At 35.7% G+C, this 19,873-nt stretch overlaps 2 protein-coding genes across 2 annotated transcripts; both read right to left on the minus strand.

Moving 5' to 3' along the window:
• Window positions 1-222: 222 nt before the first annotated feature.
• LOC108682860 (probable DNA replication complex GINS protein PSF2) lies at window positions 223-9,133 on the minus strand. The gene is made up of 5 exons (XM_018172109.2): window positions 6,082-9,133; window positions 5,222-5,352; window positions 3,932-4,039; window positions 3,293-3,408; window positions 223-1,580 (listed from the first exon to the last, which is right to left on the minus strand). Exons 1-5 carry the CDS (start codon window positions 6,194-6,196, stop codon window positions 1,484-1,486), a joined length of 567 nt encoding a protein of 188 aa, XP_018027598.1. The 5' UTR covers window positions 6,197-9,133; the 3' UTR covers window positions 223-1,483.
• Window positions 9,134-9,302: 169 nt separating this feature from the next.
• Window positions 9,303-17,285, minus strand: LOC108682879 (lysosomal protective protein). The gene is made up of 9 exons (XM_018172132.2): window positions 17,058-17,285; window positions 16,058-16,220; window positions 15,410-15,541; window positions 14,480-14,691; window positions 13,821-13,920; window positions 13,082-13,242; window positions 11,743-11,878; window positions 10,499-10,654; window positions 9,303-10,012 (listed from the first exon to the last, which is right to left on the minus strand). Exons 1-9 carry the CDS (start codon window positions 17,276-17,278, stop codon window positions 9,839-9,841), a joined length of 1,455 nt encoding a protein of 484 aa, XP_018027621.1. The 5' UTR covers window positions 17,279-17,285; the 3' UTR covers window positions 9,303-9,838.
• Between the last annotated feature and the right edge of the window lie 2,588 nt (window positions 17,286-19,873).

The raw sequence follows: 19,873 nt of genomic DNA on the forward strand, positions 1-19,873 counted from the left end.
AAAATGGACAATTGCATAGAACTCACCAGATAATTTTTAGACCGTAAGGAGAACTGAAGCAGTTCCTTATCAGCAAGTAACTGGGATGAACTATTACAGAATCTTAGAATTATAATTAATTATAATAATAATTATTGATACAAAAAATGATAATAATATCAAGCGGTACTGAAAATATTCCGACGTGTTAGGAAAAGAACATTGTTCGTAGCAGCAAAGGAGTTCATTTATGTTTTATTCAAGCCTTCCGCGTATATTAATATTTTCATTAAAGATTAACACGTACTTTTCGAGCCATAAAAAATTACAAAAATAGCGTAATGTCATTTTTCGGAGGTGAAATAAAGATATTTCTCAGTCAATGCCATCAGATTTGCACCACTAGATCGTTAATATTTCTGTTAAACAAGAATTCAAAGCGTTTGAAATTTGAAAACTGTAATAAATGATCCCACACACGTTAAATTATTAATTCCCTTTCAAAAAACAAATATTGACTACATACTGTATTTCAAACGACCTAAGCTATGATACTGATACACGTTTGGAATTTTATATTTACAGGCCCGAGCTTTACTGTGACGGCTAGAAAAACCGCACACGGTCATTCCGAATAAAAAACTTCTATGGAGATTTTGTTTTTCCGTCATCTAAATCTTATTTTACCCAACAGCATAGTGTGAGGGGATCGCTTTACTGAAAAAAACCTGGGCAAACATATGAATTTGAGTAAATCCAAAAGACTAATTTTTAAACTATTTGTGATTATCAAGCAACATGGCAATTTTCTTGAATCACATAGTGAATTATCACATAGTGAATTATCGAAAACAAATATTATTGATATATCGTGAGTTGGACTCAAAATATAAGTTCATCATGGCTCTATCCCACATCATTATCCTTCGTAGCAATGATGAACTAGAAATTTTAAAAATTGACTTGCCATACATTAGTAAAAATTAATGAGAAAATTACGTATATTTTGCTTCACATTATCAACTGTTTATCTAAAATCTGGGAAAGGCGGATTTTTTAGACTCATTACAAAGTACCGACAGAGATTCTTAGTCTTGAGAAGCCACGCACAACCGGTCTTAATAAAACCTAACAATAATTCCAAAACATTAATTCTAATACATTAATTCCGTACGGAACAACGTTCAAGTCGTCCCGTAAGTTAAAAAGTGAATAGCTGCTATTACAGAGACGCATCTTTCGTGTTCATCAGGACATTCATGAAATTCACAAAAAAATTTCATGTTGGATCTAACATGAAAGAATTTCAATGGAGCTGTAATAGACTTTATTCTTTCACTAAACATGACATGTATACTTTGCTTAACTGCCTATCCGTAGGACATGACCTAAAATAAAATAAATGAGCTATAATTGATGTGATGACATTAGAGTGTTTAAACTGCGTACACCTTCAACCGTACATAAAATATGAGCTATAATTATTTGGAAGGCATTAGAGTGATCACGCCATGGAGGAGTCGTTGAGGGAGACGTTGTGGGCGCCTGACGCCGCCGCCCCCAGCCGGAGGAGTTGGTCCAGCGCCGACGGCAGGATGGGTCTGCGGAATTATGGTCACGATCATTTATTATGTTACTCATCATTTATATCAATAAACGCAATGGCAATATAATGAAATATTGATAGAAGAGAATTATGGTCACGATCATTTATTATGTTACTTATCATTTATTTAAATAAACGCATTGGTAATATACCGGTAATAAAATATTGATAGAATTTATTACCACGTTTTTCTTAGCTCGCTTTCGTGTCTGTGATGATCAAATCTTGCAATCGATATTTCACCAACTTTCCCATTAGCTAGCGCTCTGAAACTTTTAGGGAAGCTCCGCTCCCGATAACAATACAATAATAATAATTTGTTGCACGTTTCCAGGCGTATAAACTCTAAAGGAACTCACAAGCAGGGGTTGGAACCTTTAATGCACGTCATCCTCGAGAGGATATTCGTGTTTAGACTGCGTATATCGATGATACGCTTCGTATCATCGATACGTACATCAAGTCAAGTAAATTGGCTCGCAACAACGTGTTTCGTGTGTAGCAACGGACTAAAAATGAGAAAATAAAATACTTGAAAAACTAAAAAGTAGAAAATAAAATGTATAAAAAAAATTTTTAAAGACCACGTTTTTCATGTGGACTCAAAAGTAGAAAATAATTTTTCGGCAGCTACTGATCTCTGTTTGTTTTCATTCTCTTGGTCTTTTGTATTTCAGTTAAAATATTTTACAACATCTAAAACGAAAAACGTGGGGCGCATCTTCATTTAGGCATGCCTTAATTTCAATTTTTAATTCAACCACTATTTCTAATTATATCAGCAATACACTTATCAAATGTTCAATGAACCATCATATTCATCATATCAAGTAATCACCAAACAATTAAATACATATGCGCCCCACGTTTTTCGTTTTAGATGTTGTAAAATATTTTAACTGAAATACAAAAGACCAAGAGAATGAAAGCAAACAGACATCAGTAGCTGCCGAAAAATTATTTTCTACTTTTGAGTCCACATGAAAAACGTGGTCTTTAAAAATTTTTTTTATACATTTTATTCATATAATGAAGATATTTGCTGTCGAGAATAAGGAAGAAGATAAATAAGAGGTTAGAAGCACTTGATAATATAACGAGTAAAGAGCAAACACCAAGTGGATAGTTAAAGCAGATAATCATAACGAGTCCTAATAACATCAATGGTTGTCAAAACATTTGAAGGTAAGTGTTAAAAAGCTAACTTGAATACCTGTTAGCAAAATTAAAGTTATTAACCTTTAAAAAGTTCAATAATACATATAGGTATTGAATTTTGCACAGAGATGAACAACTTAATAGCCAAAATAGAAACTTTCCCAGAGCCTAAACAACGAATTTATGAACAGACTATGACCTGAAGTTATTATTTAAGCTAACATATACAAAATTATAAATTCATGAATAGACCATGCTTTCACATTATTATTAAAGTTCAACACATCAATAGTTATAATCCAACGAATAGATCATACACCGAACTTAACTTTAACGTACGTATGAATGATTATAATTCTGTGAATAGACCACAATAATTATAATACTTAATTATAAGACCATATACCGAAGTTATTAGGTTTACCATCTGAATGATTATAATCCTAGTAATAGACCATGCCCTGAAATTAACACGATTACTTAACAATTGCTAGTAAGAATAATCGAGTAAGAATAATCATAATTCTGTGTCCGGAGCGGACGCATCACCTGACGGAGTGCAGCTCCATGGGCGTGAGGTGGTGCAGGCGAGCGTGTCTGCCGGACTGCTTGATGAACTCTGCCACAGACGACCGCAGCTTCGCTATCCTCAGGTCCCATATATCCTGTGGCGCGGCACCATTCAAATTAATGCAGTCCATTCCTGGTTAGTTAAAACTGGCTGAGTGTTGGGAGCAAATGCAACGAAAAAAACAAAGCGAAAATTTCGATTCTCTAGTCGGGTAGTTGAGCATCGTCTACTCGGCACAATGTCGGCTATACGAGCATCATCTACCCGGAACAATATCAGGTAGATGAGTATCGTCCACTCGGCACGATGTCTTATATATACGAGCATCGTCTACCCGGCACAATGTCGGGTATACGAGCATCATCTACCCGACACAATGTCGAGTAGACGAGTATCGTCCACTCGGCACGATGTCTTATATATACGAGCATCATCTACCCGACACAATGTCGTTATATATACGAGCATCGTCTACCCGGCACAATGTCGGGTATACGAGCATCATCTACCCGACACAATGTCGAGTAGACGAGTATCGTCCACTCGGCACGATGTCTTATATATACGAGCATCATCTACCCGACACAATGTCGGGTAGATGAGCATCGCGTGCTCACCTTGATGAGCGTACGGACGAGATGAGCATTAGGCACGTCATGTGGAGCGGTGGTGAGCAGCAGCTGAGCAACGGCCATGTAGTTCTCGCTTCCCATCTTCGTGAAAACCTGACATGAGCGCGAACATTTTATTCCATGGAACCATAGACTCAGAAGAAGGAATCCTTGGTATCCTCTTTAGTATCTATAGTAAATGAATCCTCCTACACGTATGTTATCTGTATCCTTCTGCACTGCCTACAGGGAATGGGTCAGTTTGTCCAATTAGTGACACGCTTCCTGCACGTATCAACGAAACGCGCTTTTGTCAGACGGAACAGGGTAAGTGTGGCCCACACAAAAAGAGAAAGTGCATCAGTATTTGGAGAGAGTGCCTCTATTTTAATGATTGAAGGTTTTTACCATAGCGGAAATTAGAATGGAAATCAAAGCTAAAAATGAGATGCAAAAAAAGAGAAATCAACGATAAGGGCTACAAAATTTTTGAGCTCAACTAACACCTATTGAAATGGTTTCAATATTAACCTTCTCGCGGGCAAGCATAGAAATAATCAGAAATTTGAATTTATGGAGCGACTACGAGAAAGTACAAAGAATTATAAGATTAATTGACCCGTATGAATTTTTGTAATTTTTGTATGATGTGCGGTAAATAGCCGTTTAAAATTTCATACAAAGCGGTTACCACGCTGAAATAAATTGATTTATTATAATTTATTATTTCAAATGCAAAGGGAAATTATCGATCTGCAATTTGACTATATTTTCTTAACCTATTTCAAATTAATTAAATTGATATTGCTTCTTCCGACTTTTAAAAAATTGCGGAAAGAGCGTCCAATTTCATCATCTTAGTAAAAGCTTTCATTCAAATGCTCATATTTTAATTCCTGGGCATGGCAGAGATAGATGATTAGAGATTGGCAGATGGTGGGAGATTGGAGGGTTAACTAATTTTTATTCCTGATTTGCAATGTCAGATGCGTTCAAAATAAAATTGTGGCTCGACTCGGCCCAAGCTGATTCGATACAAGGACCTACTTACTAAAATCAACTATTCATCTTGGAAAGAACAGTAGCGCACCATTCAACAATCACCGAGAGAAAAATTAAAGCATAGCCATAGAAATCATCTTAGTCGGCACACAATGATGACCATCATCACCTTGGTCTGCACATAATGATGACCATCATCACCTTGGTCTGCACATAATGATGACCATCATCACCTTGGTCTGCACATAATGATGACCATCATCACCTTGGTCTGCACACAATGACCATCATCACCTTGGTCTGCATCTCCTCCTCCTTCTTGGCGGCCAGAGCCTCGGCCTCCATCCAGGCGGGCGGCAGCAGGCGACACTTGCCGCGTTGCCGCAGGTTGACGGCGAGCCACAGTGGCACCGAGCACGGGATGCCTGCACCCACATGCAACATAACTTATTATTCATGTGCGATTCTTATAGACTACAGGATGCCTCCTGTCACTAGCCAACGCTATACCTATGCGTTTTTATTCATTTATAATCGCCATGCCTGAGCCTAAGACACAAACTTTATTATTCGTATATAATTGTCATACTTGAGCCAACGCCACAAACTCTATTATTCATATAAAATTGAAATACCAGAGCTAACGCCACTGACTTTATTTTTCATATATAATTGAAATAGCAGAGCCAACGTCACAAATTGCCGATTAACAATACCCTAAAGAGAAAGAAGAGATGGATTGCAGTGGAAGATGATGCACAATTATCAAGTTGAATGAAGGCGTTTTCATGGCGGATGTAATAGCGCAATTCTAACTTCTTTATGAAATGAAGGAAGTTAAAAGCAGTTTTCTCTTCATGAGAATGAAAGAAAATGTGTGACGTATTAGAGTTAATATCATTATTATGAAACAAGTTTTTTTTAGTATTATGACTGTCAAGAGTTTTATGACTATCGTGGTTCCAGATAGACCAGAGATATATAATACCTATACGATATTGATATATGCAATGAGAGGAAATTGCTTCGTCACGTCTGCGTCTGACACGTAAATAAGAATCTTGAAACTGACGCCATGTTTATACGAAAACATGTAGAATGTATTAATAATTGCAGGTACTTTAAGATGGTTCGAGAAACGTTAAGCAACAAACCTGCAACGAAAGGACCGACGTCGCCGGCAATGAGGTAGAGTTTGTCGTGCGAGAAGTTAGGTATAATCTGTACGTGTTCCCGCTCTGCCAGGAACTCTTCCTCTACCGCCTCCATTGCCAACACTTCTCACAATGTCAATAACTCCACGTATATTCTATTGATTTATATTAAATAATCGAAGCTTTGAGGCATGTTTTAAAACTGAAAATGTTAGTAAAGAGGATAATGATAAAACGATGTAGCAGTGAGTTAGCACGATTACTGAATGAAATTAGGATAAATATTGTAAGGGAAATTTAAGGATGCGAAGCCCAGTCGAGCTACTTGAAAAAAGCATGATAGCAGAAATGTGAGATCTAACATTGTATAATTATAAATGTAATTAATAAATTCTCAATCAATAAGTTAAAAAGAAATTGCATGATGCTTGTGACGCATTAACGTCGTTCCCAAACAATTATTTCAATGCGCGGCAGAGCACGTAATTGTACCATACGCGGTCTTCGGAAAGATCATATTTTTTCAACCTCCAAACGCGCTGCTCACCAATACTCTCAAATATCACTGTTCTGATGTAAAAACCACTTAAATACTATTTATACCTAAATATCATAAAAATAAATGTATGGGAATAATATATAAATCCAATCCTAAGCTCGTAACTTAAGCACCAACTCGATGCCGATGGTTGCAAGGCTGTTGAACAGCCGATTATGTGAGAACGCATTGAAGTGTTTCAAAAGTTTGAAACGTTGAGTATATTCTAGTAAAATCTTTGAGTTTTAGAAAAAGTAAACCTAAAATGGAATTTTGTAAAGATTTAGCATGAATTACGAATCTTCCGTGAATATTTTTGCACAACTGAGTTCGACAGCAAAGGCCTTCAAGTAAATCCGAAATTTTTAGCAATAAAAATGGTGTACCTAACATTTTTTATTCTATTTATTCTACCAGTTCATCCAGAAAATTGAGACGTTTCAATAATTTCAACTTCAATCATCTTCGAGCGAACACTGAATAATAAGAATAAGCTGAGAATTTTTATAATTTATGGTAAAATTTGTCCATCATAATTATTGGCTTGGGAACCCAGGGGGCGCCGACCCCTCCGATGCTGAAGTTGGCAGCAGTGGCTGCTTAGGACTAAGTGAATGGAAGTAAATTTTAAAACGAGTTCAACAAATATTCTGCTGAACTTCTTAAGCTCATCCTAAAAGAATATTTGTTGGACTGAATGGGCATTTTACAATTAAAGGAATTTGATAGCGATGTTTAGTTTTGATAGCTGATAAGATTAATAATAGTCTAACCTTAGAAGAATACTTTCGCTGTTAATTGAAAAAACATCAAGTCATTTACTGGAAATAAAGTCAATAATACTGCAGCACATTATAATTCACTTCACATACACGAACATAGTTGAGTGTTTAATGTATGTGAAATAAAAATGAAAGCAGGACAACTTCAGCATCCTCCCTGAGGTTTTCTGTGACCATACAAATTATTCCCACCTAAATAATAGGTCGCATTAGTCATCATTGCGTGCATGGACAATTGAAAGAAACTAGGGGGAAATTTGAGTGTCAATCCTTATCTCTAGCATACAATGTATGAGAGACATGGATGATATAATCCACTAATTAGTGAAACGTGAAACGCTATATACAACCAAACTATCAAATTATTATCTATTACACAAATGCTAATAAAAGAATAAGCCAAGTTTTGATTCGTTGGATATATTTCACCGTTCATCATTACGCAATAATTATGCTAAAGGATTATAGAAAATCAGGCGACAGAAAAAGTGTATAGCTAATTAAAAAAATTTCAGGAGCTAAAAATGAAACGTTTTTGCAGGTTTTTGACAATGCAATTTGTTGAGCAGTAAGATACGATGAAATATGTTTTTGAAGTTAGCTCATAATCATGATATACTAATGCACTCATTGCGAAAAAGTCAATTCCAACGGATTTGATACACAAACGAGTCCAATAAGTAGGAATATATGTGTAAGAAGTAGAAATTGATGTATAAATTCTTAAATAGCTATTTGAGAAGGCACAGAATATCACAACTTCATTAACATGGCGAGCAACATGCACGACGAAGCTTTAGATACATTACCTTGTGACACCTCCAGCAACATCGTTACTGACACAATAAAACTACGCAGATAGGCTTTTTAAATTCTGAATATATTGGCAATATAAATTTAAAAAAATACAGTCTTAATGCTACTGCCATTACATGTTTACACCTGATGTATTTTCCACCAACTTAATAAATAATTTAGTAACCCTGACAGATGCTACACGAAATTCTTTAAAAATAACTTTCATAACCATTGTAAAAAATATCTATGAAAAATATCTATGAGCGTCAGCTGAAAGGTTCACTGGACAGCGATTCCTTCTCGTTGCGATCACGTTTTTTGAATCTTCATGAATTGCTAATTTACGTAAAGTATTTTTGGGTCTATTAAAAATATTCAGTGCATTTGAAAAATACAGTGTTCACCTTACGAAGTTATTATTTCATAAAGGTTTCCTGTAAAAAGATAGAGATTCGTTCACGTCACAAAGGACTAAGCATAAACAAGCTTGGTAAAATGAGCTGAGAATTTTTGATAATATCAAACTTCTGTAACGTTCACATTGAGCAATAAACACAAGCGAGAAAAACCGAGGTTCAATCCTAACTTACCACAAATTAACTTTATACTAAAAATTAGGAGCAGTGAGAAATTCAGCATACACGACACAACGTCGGAGCGGAAATTTCATCGAACATGCAATGCCAAGAAAGTGCACAGCTGGCAAATTAGTTAGCTAAAAATTTCTCTTTCCTATTATTAAACAGAAATGATGAATGAACAAACCGAAGGAAGTAAGTGTCCTTGGTTTGTGACAATCATTTTAGGAGCAGCTTAGACAAACAACAAGTCGGTGGTAGAGCTGTGTGGTGCATCCCACTGTGTCCCACTGTGTGTTGCGTCCCCGGGTTCGAGTCCCACTGAGGACAAGTTCTACCGGGAAGCTCAGCTCATGGTCAACTTAGTCATTCATAACTCTGGTTGATAAATGAGTACCTGGCTTGTCCAGGGTGTTGTGTAATGCAACCAAATGGTTCTGGCGGGTCAGCGAGCCAGTGATGGTCGTAGAACTACCAGTGGCACCGAGTGCCCGGAAAAACTGATCTATCACCCCCCCTCCCTAGTCGCCACTGCCAGGATGGGCAATTACAACAACAACAACAACAAGTCGGTACATATAATCTATTCTACTTTGATATAAGAAATTTATTTTATAATATAAGTTATACGCTAATAGATTGAGCATTTCTGATCGATGATGAGAATTTATTTTGGCACTAAAGAGATGGTTCGCGTAAAATGGTTAGTGATAGTACCGGTTACGAATTATTCTAATTTAACCGGAGCATTTAACATCTTCAGGAAAGAAAGTTTGTTTTCATTAACGGCCGCACGGGTAATCAGGCATTAGATATTAATAATTTTGGCCAAGGACGAATCGTGATCATGTGTAGGGCGGGACCAGGTTGTCCCTGGTTTCTAGTGCTATGTCCTCCTTGGTTTTTGACCATTTTTTCCAGGTTGCTTGAAAAATTCGGCCTTTTTTACCACTTTGTTCAGGTTGATTGAAAAATTTTGCTTTTTTTAACATTTTGCCCTGGTTGCCTGAACAATTTGGCCTTTTTGGACCATTTGTCCTGTTGCTGTTATAGTTTCCCCTTTAGTAATTATCTCCGAGGACAAAGGCCCTGATCATTTGTAGGGCAGGCCCAGGCTTGTCCTGAGGCACCATGTGGCCCGAGCCCCGCACGGTGACGAGGTCCAGCAGCTCAAAGCGCTTCACGAAGCCTCCCACTTGTCCGCCTGACGTCCAGGGGCGCCGCGTTGCCGTCTCCTGCGCAGCGTAAATATCACTCAATAATACTGTATATATCACTCATTAATTTGAAACAAACACAAATACTGAATAATTCACATTTTTTTAACGATATGAGTCACTCAAGGAGGTCACTCAAGGTTTCGTTTTCATATAATTATTTATGATTTCATTGAATTGGTCCGGGGATTTATTGAAAGGAATTCTTTGAATGTATTTATTCATAATATGGTTCACCTAACTTATTGCTATGTTACATGGCCTAGAATTATTCATTACGCCGACAACCGAACGAAGGCTCACTATCCGTTAAACTGTTCAAGTGCATGCAATACAATCAATTATCAATAACAACTAATTAATTCGGTGGTTAATTATACAGTCAATCAATGCAAAATACAATTAAATAATATTATTTAAATAACGAGCATAATTATAAAAAATCAGAACACTTAATTGCGACTACCTACAATTAAGCAATTAAGTAATTGTGTAGATAATTACCTTGTAGTTGAGTCCCTCCACGAACCACTGATCACCTATGAAGTTACAGGCCATGTCCACGTCACCGTTGTAGACGAGCGCCCGCACCCCCGCCGCCTGTAGCTTCTTGTACTGCGCCTCCATGCTGTCGTACACACGCTTGAAACCCGCGTTAACCTGGTCATACAGATTATCATGATAGATTATATAAATTATCCATAGATAGGTTATAAATATAGAGAGATTATAAATTATTATATAAATTATCATGATAGATTAGAAAAATTATCAATTGACGACGTGATAAATTAGAAAAATTATATTTGATGACGTGATAATTAGAAAAATAATCATTTGATGACGTAATAGATGATAAAAATTATCAACGTAATAGATTAGAAAAATTATCATTTGATGGTATAATAGATTAGAAAATTATCATTTGATAACGTGATATATTAAAAATTATCATTTGATGACGTAATAGATAATAAAAATTATCATTTGATGACGTGATAGATAAGAAATATTATCGTTTGATGACGTGATAGATTACAAAAATTATCATTTGATGACGTAATAGATAATAAAAATTATCATTTGATGACGTGATAGATAAGAAATATTATCGTTTGATGACGTGATAGATTACAAAAATTATCATTTGATGACGTGATAGATTAGAAAAATTATTATTTGATGACGTAATGAAGAAAAATCACCTGAAACATGCAAATAAATGTTCGAGGACATGACACAATGATCATGACACAATGATTTAAGATCACCCGAGACATGCATTTAAATTACAGAGAACAATCGTAAGAACAATTTCTTTACGAGGCAGGTAAGTAATGAAGATTGTCGATAAGTAAGAGACCAATAGTAAATAATCACAATACTATTTTGCTAATCATCAATGACTATAATCCATCAACGCAACTAGTATAGACAGTTACTTGGATCAAGGAATTAGAAAACCGAAGCTTAACCAATTGTATCTTTCTGTCTTCTACCACTATATACATGAAGGGATACAAAAACGTCTTAGCTTAAATAAAAAAAATGAATAAAATCCTAATGCGGATTAAAAGCAAAAAAAGAGCATTTGGAAATAAATAGCTCAGGATTTTATGGCTGACAACTAAGGGAAATGGATTGTTGAAGTTAGAATCCAAGTGATTAGCACATTTGCAGGCGACTTCTTAATAAAGTTTTCTCATTAAATAAGTCTATCTAATTGAGTATAATAAATAAACCCAGACCTCATCATTGCAGATCTCCCAGTTCTGAACAAAGTCAGGGATGTGCAGAGCAGCTCTGACGTCGGGGTTGTTGAGGTAGTCTGTCATGGCGTGGGAGTTGGTGCAGGGCGGGTCCAGCGTCGCGTTCTTGCGGTGACTGTAATAAAACTTTCATTATTATTATTATTTAATAGCCATCAATTAATTAATTAGTAGAAACATTACTAACCAATATTGATTAATAATCAGCAATTTAATTAATTAATAATCATCAATCAAATTACTTAATTAAAACATTACTAACCGATATTAATTAATTAATTAAAAGACCACTAATCAATTGAGAATACAGTCAGGGATAAAAACATAATCGATTAAATTAATTAATTAAATCTATTAACCGATTGGATATACAGGGAAGAATTAACAAATAACATATGTTCATATTTACATATGTTCAATTTAGTTTATTTTTTAGGGAATAAAACAATTTAAATCAGATAATTTCGTGCAATGATGATAATTAGGAATGTTTAACGTGTATGAAAACTTTTCAACAGAAAATTGGTTTAAAACAAATGCGACTTGAACCTTTAGCAACACTAAGTAACTAACTCACAATACAATAACTAAACCATTTTAGCGCTTGCCTTACAACGCCAACTCTAACACTTCATTGATAAAATAAAATAATTTCAAAAATTTTAGAAGGAAAACTAAATTTTGACGTTCATTTATTTGAATACAAATAATTTTATTGATTGCTTGGTAAATGAGACATTTGTCAGATAATGTTGGGCTGTCACATCGCCCTACATTTCTGAAACTTTGGTATGTGAGGGCCCATCTGATGTAATGCACTGCTTTCCGGTCAAGAAAGAGATTTTGTTTAGTGAGCATTCTTTATCAAACCAAAATGGCTAGCGTAAGAAAATCTGATATGTATTTTCAACAGTTGGCCCAAGCCACCAACCTGGTACCAGCAGGCCACCATTAAATTCAAACAGGAACTATAAATAAATATCCGTTTCCCATAATTAGCACATCAAGTAAAATGAAACGTAACTAGAATTAATCATTAACAGCAAATATTTAGCATAAGTTGATGGTATGTGGCGAATACATGGTGTTTATGCTTAATGGTTTATGGTCATTTATGAATGATTGGAAAGTGATTCATTCCACCTTAATTCTAGATATCTACTCTCATTAAAATTATCATCTATATAAGATCAGGATGCCTCAAATTGCGATGTAGTAATTTTATAAGTTAAGGAACACCATGAAACTCAACCACTTAGTTATAATTGAAATTTATCACCTGTTCAGAAGCGAACTAGTAGCAGGACTGTAAAATTACCTGGCAAGCATGTGGTTGTTGCGGTGTAGGTTGAGGTGGTCGGCGTGGTAACGTGAGAATGTAACACCCAGGCTGTTGGAGTTGGATGGAGGCGCGCAGTTGTCATACAAGTTGTACATGTTCAGGCCGCTGTCATACACTATGTCGGATGCCCTAGCAACCTGTGGTGACAGGCACACAAATGACGGATGTGTAGGGGATTTCAAGCAGTGTTAGAGCAGTAATCCATCAATGCGTTTGGAAAAATTTATGCGAGCTATTATAATCACTTACTTGTTTTGTTAGAAAAAGGCACGAGAATAGCATATTAAAGTAGGTAATTTGTTTTAGTTACTAAAAAATGTTACATTTACATTTTACGGCAGGGTTATCAAATTACCAGAAATACGTTGCGCCAAATTTTTAATCAAAAATACTTCTAATGAATGAGAATAGAAATTTAAATCAGCTAATGATATAAACGTATAACCTGAGGCAGTATCACGCAATAGATATGTGCTTGCGGCCGCACCACGGCATTTTCTCAAGCATGTAAATTAGTGAAGAAATTATATTCACTGAACTAAAAATCACTTTAAACCTTAATTCATTCATGATGAATTTAAGCCTGCCATATAATATGGCATTCTCACGGCAAGGCGTGAACGCAATCAATTGAATATATAATTTTTATATATAATATAAATATCTAATATTTATCTATAATACAAATACATAATATTTATATATTTATACATACCCTATCCTGGCAGACGGGCCAGGGAGACGCAGCAAAGTTGCAGGTCTCCTGCGAGGGGATGTTGCCCTGGCAGCAGTGGTACACGAGCTCGTCCCACAGACTGAAACATTATTTGTTTGAACACTCCACACAGTACAGTAGTTATTAAAAGGAGTTAGTAGCACAAGGTCTACAGCAAAGCAACTATTACGGAAAACGTTAGCTTCTACATTGATTTTGAATAAATTTACTAATATTCATGCATTTACAGCATTGGTTCCAGACCTAGCAGTAAGCAAACATGATTGAAGTAATGGGCAATTTTTAGGTAAAATTTCTAACTCCACAAGCGTGTTTCATGCTCAAAATAATCTGGCAGAGATTTGTTGCAACACTCAAGCCACATGGTCAAAGCAGCCTATTAAATTCAAACAGTACATTTATTTAATGTGCAACTTATATGAATAAAATGTCGAAAACTGATACATATACAGATGAAATTAAATAAAAAAAAAGCTACATATTAATATCATAAATGACACGTAACAAAGTAATATTGGATAGAATTTAATTTCTTTGAAGCCTGGTGGCACAAGGCAACTGTATTTTAGCTCTAATACTCTATCACAAAAAAGTTGGAGAGCACATACATATATTGTATTCACACAAACAACATTCACATTTTCCCGAGCAGTCCATGGTAGTTGGCAAAGAAGATAATGCTGTTGTCGTTGTGTGCAGTGCTGGAGAGGCCGTTGCCAACAGCAAAGCCTCGGAAGTTCAGAGGGAAGGAGTCGTTGTTCTCGATGATGCGGACGGAGAGAGTGGGAACATAGATACCCCCGTAGCTCTCACCCGTCACGTAGAATGGGTTCTGGCGGTACTCAGGAAACTGAAAATAAAATTACCATTTGTACAAAAAAGAAATCCTGTAAATACAAGAAAGAAAATTAATTAAATGTCAGTATTTTAATCATTTTATTGACGCAATGATCTTATGATTGCAGTTTGATATTAAATTGGAATAGGAACTCTGATGGCAGGCGAGCATTTGGGAGACATAGTGCATCATTGGACATTGGAATGATTTTATCAAGTATTTTAATGACTCTGGCAAGTTTTAGGGTAACTTTGGACGCCTCTGCCAAGTATTAGGAAAATTTTGGACAACTCTGTCAAGTATTAAGGTAACTTTGGACGATTATGTCAAGTATCAGGGTAATTTTGGACGACTCTGCCAAGTATTAGGGTAACTTTCTTTCCTAGAATGACTTTAATCAGCATTGAGGAAGCTTATGCAAATAATGACTAAATGAAAAAAATTCATACAACAATTTGCCAAGTCATCCAAGCGGTCAAAGTTACTTCAGTGTTCTAAACCATAACTGTTGACAGTAATGAATAAAAGAAGGGGATCATCATAAAATAATTGAATAAAATGTCAGATTTTTTATTTTGGTTAGATGATAAAAGCATGACCAGTAAACAACTCTTTCCAAAAAAAATACATACTAAGAAATTTTTATGTGAATGATTTAAAATGGACTTTGTATTTAGTTTGAACATTTCAAATCATGTATAGGGAGTAGCTTAAAGAACAAGATGCAGACCTTCTTGAAGAAACTCTTAAGGCCATTGTAGTTGAGCAGGGAGGTGGAGTCGTCACCAGCCGAGCAATTGCCCTGCGTGTTGTAGGAGAAGCCCACGCACGCAGGGGACTCCATGTAAACAATGTTGGCAAACTGAAAATAATGAGAACAAACTCTATGATATCACAGTCAGAAGCAGGGCTTGAAGATCTTGATGATGTTCTAACAAGTGAATGAGAACAACACAATCAGAGCCACAGCTTGAAGATGATAGTGATCATATATGATGTATTAACATGAATGGTGTGCTAAAAAATTTTATAGTTATTTATTCTTGACCTTTCAAGAATAAGTGTTTTCAAATAATTTATCATGGTGCTTCACAACAAATTTATACAAGGACAGATTTTTAAAATTATCTAAAGTTTAATCTCTCTATGATACTTTGTATCTGCCTTGTGAATAACAGCAGCCTGCATAAAAAGGAGACACATTTGATAAAAGATGTCATGTTGTTTTTAGTGTGTCTAGAATTCTTAAAACAAACAATTTTAAAATTAAATAAAAAAGCTTATACTGGAGTCTAATAAGAATTTTTAAATGTTATGTCATGATTCCCTTCCCTAGATGTATGGAAAAGAACAACTTATTCCAAGCTAGAGTACATACCGTATTCCAGGAATAAGTGTTGTTGTAGAGAGTCTTGCCGTCATCATTGATGTGGAGAGGGCCAAGCTCAGTCAATAATCCATCAAGAGAGGAGCAGCCTGGACCTCCATTGAGCCACAGCAGCAGTGGTGAGGTCGTTGGGTCAGCCTCAGACTCGACAAACCTGCAATTGTAACAGCTTCAGATACAATGTTTCACAATAAATGTGTATATAAATAAATATACACAATAAATGAGTAAACACTGTATCACTTCAGATATTATGTTTCACCATTTCAGTTATGACTTGCAACCTGAGAAAATTTATTCCTAATATAAAGATCAAAGATGCAATACAACAACAATAAATGGTATTTATTACTTTAATTAAAAAAAAAGATTCAATTTTGCTTTGAGGCCAATGAAATAATTGTGCTGGGTGGGTCCACCATCAGGTTCTTGCAGTGACTGCAAGAACTAACAAGCTAGAAATAACTGAGCAATGCTACAGTGCTCTCCTTCAAAAAGGAGTAATAAGAATAGGTAGTAATAATGAATTCTATTTTGCTTCAAGGCCAATGATATAATTCATCAGAATTAAATCTTATCAAGCCTAGCCATGCATGGGCCATGGAGCTTATTCCTAAGTAGAAGTATAAAATTAATTACTATTAAACCAGTTACAGACGATAGTACAAAAGGTTTCAGCTTTTGTACCAAAGGCACATATATTAAAAATATTATTTAATTCCTAGCAACACAAAATTGTAGATTTTGGGACTTATTTACAGCATTGCTGCAATGGTTTGAGAACAATGCATATAGAATAACAAGCATAGACAAAATTACAGGTGATGATACAATTTATACAATTCAACTAGGTAATATCTTGATAAGTTTCACAAAATGAATGTTCATTTTTTTGAAGCAGGCAAAATGTACATGGCAAAATAAACATACATGTGATGGGAGCTACCTTTATTTTCTATGCTTAGGGTAATCATGCATGATGAACACTCACCAGTAATGTAGGAAAGTGTTGCTGCCAGCATCAAGAAATCCACTAAATTGACGATAATTTACAGGAAAATTGAGACCAGGCAGCTCCTTGATCAGATCAGCTTCAGCATCCTTTGTTAACTTAGACTGTAAACCTTCAGTGCAGACAACCCAACTGAGCTGAATGAGGACTAAAGTCCATGTATACCAATGCTTTGAAACAAATATCTTAAAAGTTTCCATTGTAATTTTCTGTTGAAAGAAAATAAACACAGTTTACAATTATTAAAAACATTGCTGCATGCACTTATTGGTAAGGACTTTGCATTGCAATCAAGTGCTTCCCAAAGTACTGTCAAACGGGGTAATAAGGGATGGGCGGGATAATAAGGGACAGTCCTCCAACATTTTGTCGGAATGTTGTAGCAGCTAAACTAATCAAAATATTGCAAAACTAAAAATAGTGTCATAAAGTTCAACATTTTTACTATCTATGCAGCATAAAGCAAATTGAGAAATCATACATTTATTACCTCTAAAAATCCATGAAAAAAGTGTGAAAAGTGAGATTTTTGAAGAGTACCTCTGCTAAGGTCAGCAGGGTGCGTACCGATATTGAGAAAAAAAATTCCAGGACTTTTCCAGGACTCTCCATAATCATCAATATAATTTTCCAGGAGTCGCATAAGACAGGTTTAGCATGACTGAAAGAGTAACCGTGCATATTCTATCATCTCCTACAGTTGATAAATAGAAAACGTGTAAATGCATAGAGTGGGCAGACACAGAGGATCAAAAATGACACAAATCTGGAAATCAAGCCCACACTTTAATTATTATGAATTCAATAGTGTCAAATCACAACAAATATTGAGTAATGCACTCAATATTGCACATGATAATATCAATACAGTTCAGAACACGATTCAACACCACTACCCTAACATTCAAATGGCAGCTATTTCATCAACTTTTTCTTCAATGTTCAGTTCAAGAGTGTCTAGCTCCTGTTGCCTTGTTTTCAAAGATCGCCTCATGCCGTGTTGTGATTCTCTCTAAAGTTGCACATCTCATCCACAACACCATCTACATTTGTGTTAGGGAATCTCTTGGCATCAACAAGTAAATTGAGACAGTTCTTCAACTGTGTCTTGTTGGCTACGTTACAGTCCTTCTTCCCGCTCCGCTACTTGAGCTTCGCGCTCCGCTAATGCATTTCATTTCATGCAGTTCTTTCAATGGCAGGCAACGAAGTCACAGACAATGAGATAAAAAAACAACAGGAACAAAGAAACTTTTATAGAAACTAGTGCTGAGGATGCAGGTGCACCAGTGCTGAAGCTGCACATGCACCAGCGATATCTCAGGCACTCGCACATGTGAATGACTTACAGTCTCCTCCTCATGGGTAACATAGACACAAGTTCGAGCGGTCAGAGTTGTCATACACGGAGATGGCTCTGCTTGAGGCCAGAAATTCGGTCCTTTCATTCTCATAATTTTCAAAAATGGATTCGAGTTCACAATTGTGCGTTTGAAGACTGCATTTATTAGGAAACAATCTATATTAATGCCTGGTAAAATAATTGCAGCGTATGTAAAATAGAAGACACCTAAATAATACTTAAATAGAAGACAATAAATAATACTGCTCTAATTTATTAGCATTGCAATGTAATTAGTTAATATCACATGATTGTATCATTTTTATATGGTATCATGAATAGTAGGTATTATAAATATGTAACTGTATTTGTCTGATTATTTTTTAGTGCATTTACCTAGCCATCAAGCAAATGTGAGTAGGTAACCAATATTCCTATAGGGAGGAATTTCATTAAACAATGAAAGTTTTGCTGGTGTTAATAGTTATTAGCAGAGGCTAGTTTTTTGCTCAAGTCAGGAAGAGGCTGGTAGTAACCAAGATAACTAGCTTAGTTGCCAATCATATGTAGCTAATTTTTTTATGCTTTGAGATATAGGCTCAAATTAGTTTGCATTGCTGGTAGTCTGGTAGAGTGATCACCTTTCCATACACTAGACAGTGTCCGTAATAGGCTAATATTTGCATTTGAGAAAGCTATGTACAGCTTATGTTTTGGATCCAATATGCAGGGATTTATTCAAACATCCTCATTTCTGAGTTCAAAATACAATTTGTGAACCCTAAAATTAAACTAGGTTTTGAAAGTCCACAACAGCCTTTGTCTAATTTTCCACATTGCCAGTTTACGAAGTAACCACTAACCCGTAGGGCCGTAGTTTAGATCTTCAGCCTCTGTTCAGGTAACCAATACCCAGAAGTAATGGCACAGTTTTTACCTAAATTTTAAGCCTCAAGTTAATGGCTAAAACCCAAATCTCAACAGTTGACAACTATCCAGGCATCAACCACAGACCAAACTCTGCACTGCATAGGCAGCTCAGGTAAGCATGGAAAACTTCTAACTTCCAACCTTAGAACCGCGACTATACTTTCCAGCCATTTTCAGAACCGTGAGATTTCTGCCAGATGAATTACCTCTTATATAATTGTTAACAAGAATGCACGATGGGGCAGCAAGATTCCAAATGTATCAAAAATTTGTCATGTTGAAGCTGCAAGATTCCAGAAACAAGTAGGAAAAATCTAATCCTGGCCAGCTGCAGCCATGATATACTAGTCAAGAGGCTAAGTCAGTACTCAGTAACACTGTAAGTCTGTAACAGCTAAGCTATAGGCATAGTCTTCAAGTTCCTGAAAGTGAAAGGCTGACTCTCTGAAATTTGAATAGATAATGCATAATAATGATGTCCAATAATATGCATTTAAAAATTACTTTCTAAAGACAACACTTC

Source organism: Hyalella azteca, unplaced genomic scaffold, assembly GCF_000764305.2.
Source record: "Hyalella azteca isolate HAZT.00-mixed unplaced genomic scaffold, Hazt_2.0.2 contig3307, whole genome shotgun sequence".
Lineage (NCBI taxonomy): Eukaryota > Metazoa > Arthropoda > Malacostraca > Amphipoda > Hyalellidae > Hyalella > Hyalella azteca.

Excerpts from the sequence above, each read along its gene's own strand:
- LOC108682860 (XM_018172109.2), bottom strand. The coding sequence starts at position 6,196 with ATGGAGGCGGTAGAGGAAGAGTTCCTGGCAGAGCGGGAACACGTACAG. Across the intron at positions 5,353-6,081 it reads CGTCGGTCCTTTCGTTGCAG|GCATCCCGTGCTCGGTGCCA; the intron begins GTTTGTTGCTTA and ends ATGTGGGTGCAG. Across the intron at positions 4,040-5,221 it reads AGGAGGAGATGCAGACCAAG|GTTTTCACGAAGATGGGAAG; the intron begins GTGATGATGGTC and ends CGCTCATGTCAG.
- LOC108682879 (XM_018172132.2), bottom strand. The coding sequence starts at position 17,278 with ATGGAAACTTTTAAGATATTTGTTTCAAAGCATTGGTATACATGGACT. Across the intron at positions 13,243-13,820 it reads GGCCCGTCTGCCAGGATAGG|GTTGCTAGGGCATCCGACAT; the intron begins GTATGTATAAAT and ends CTGTCACCACAG. Across the intron at positions 11,879-13,081 it reads AACAACCACATGCTTGCCAG|TCACCGCAAGAACGCGACGC; the intron begins GTAATTTTACAG and ends GTTTTATTACAG.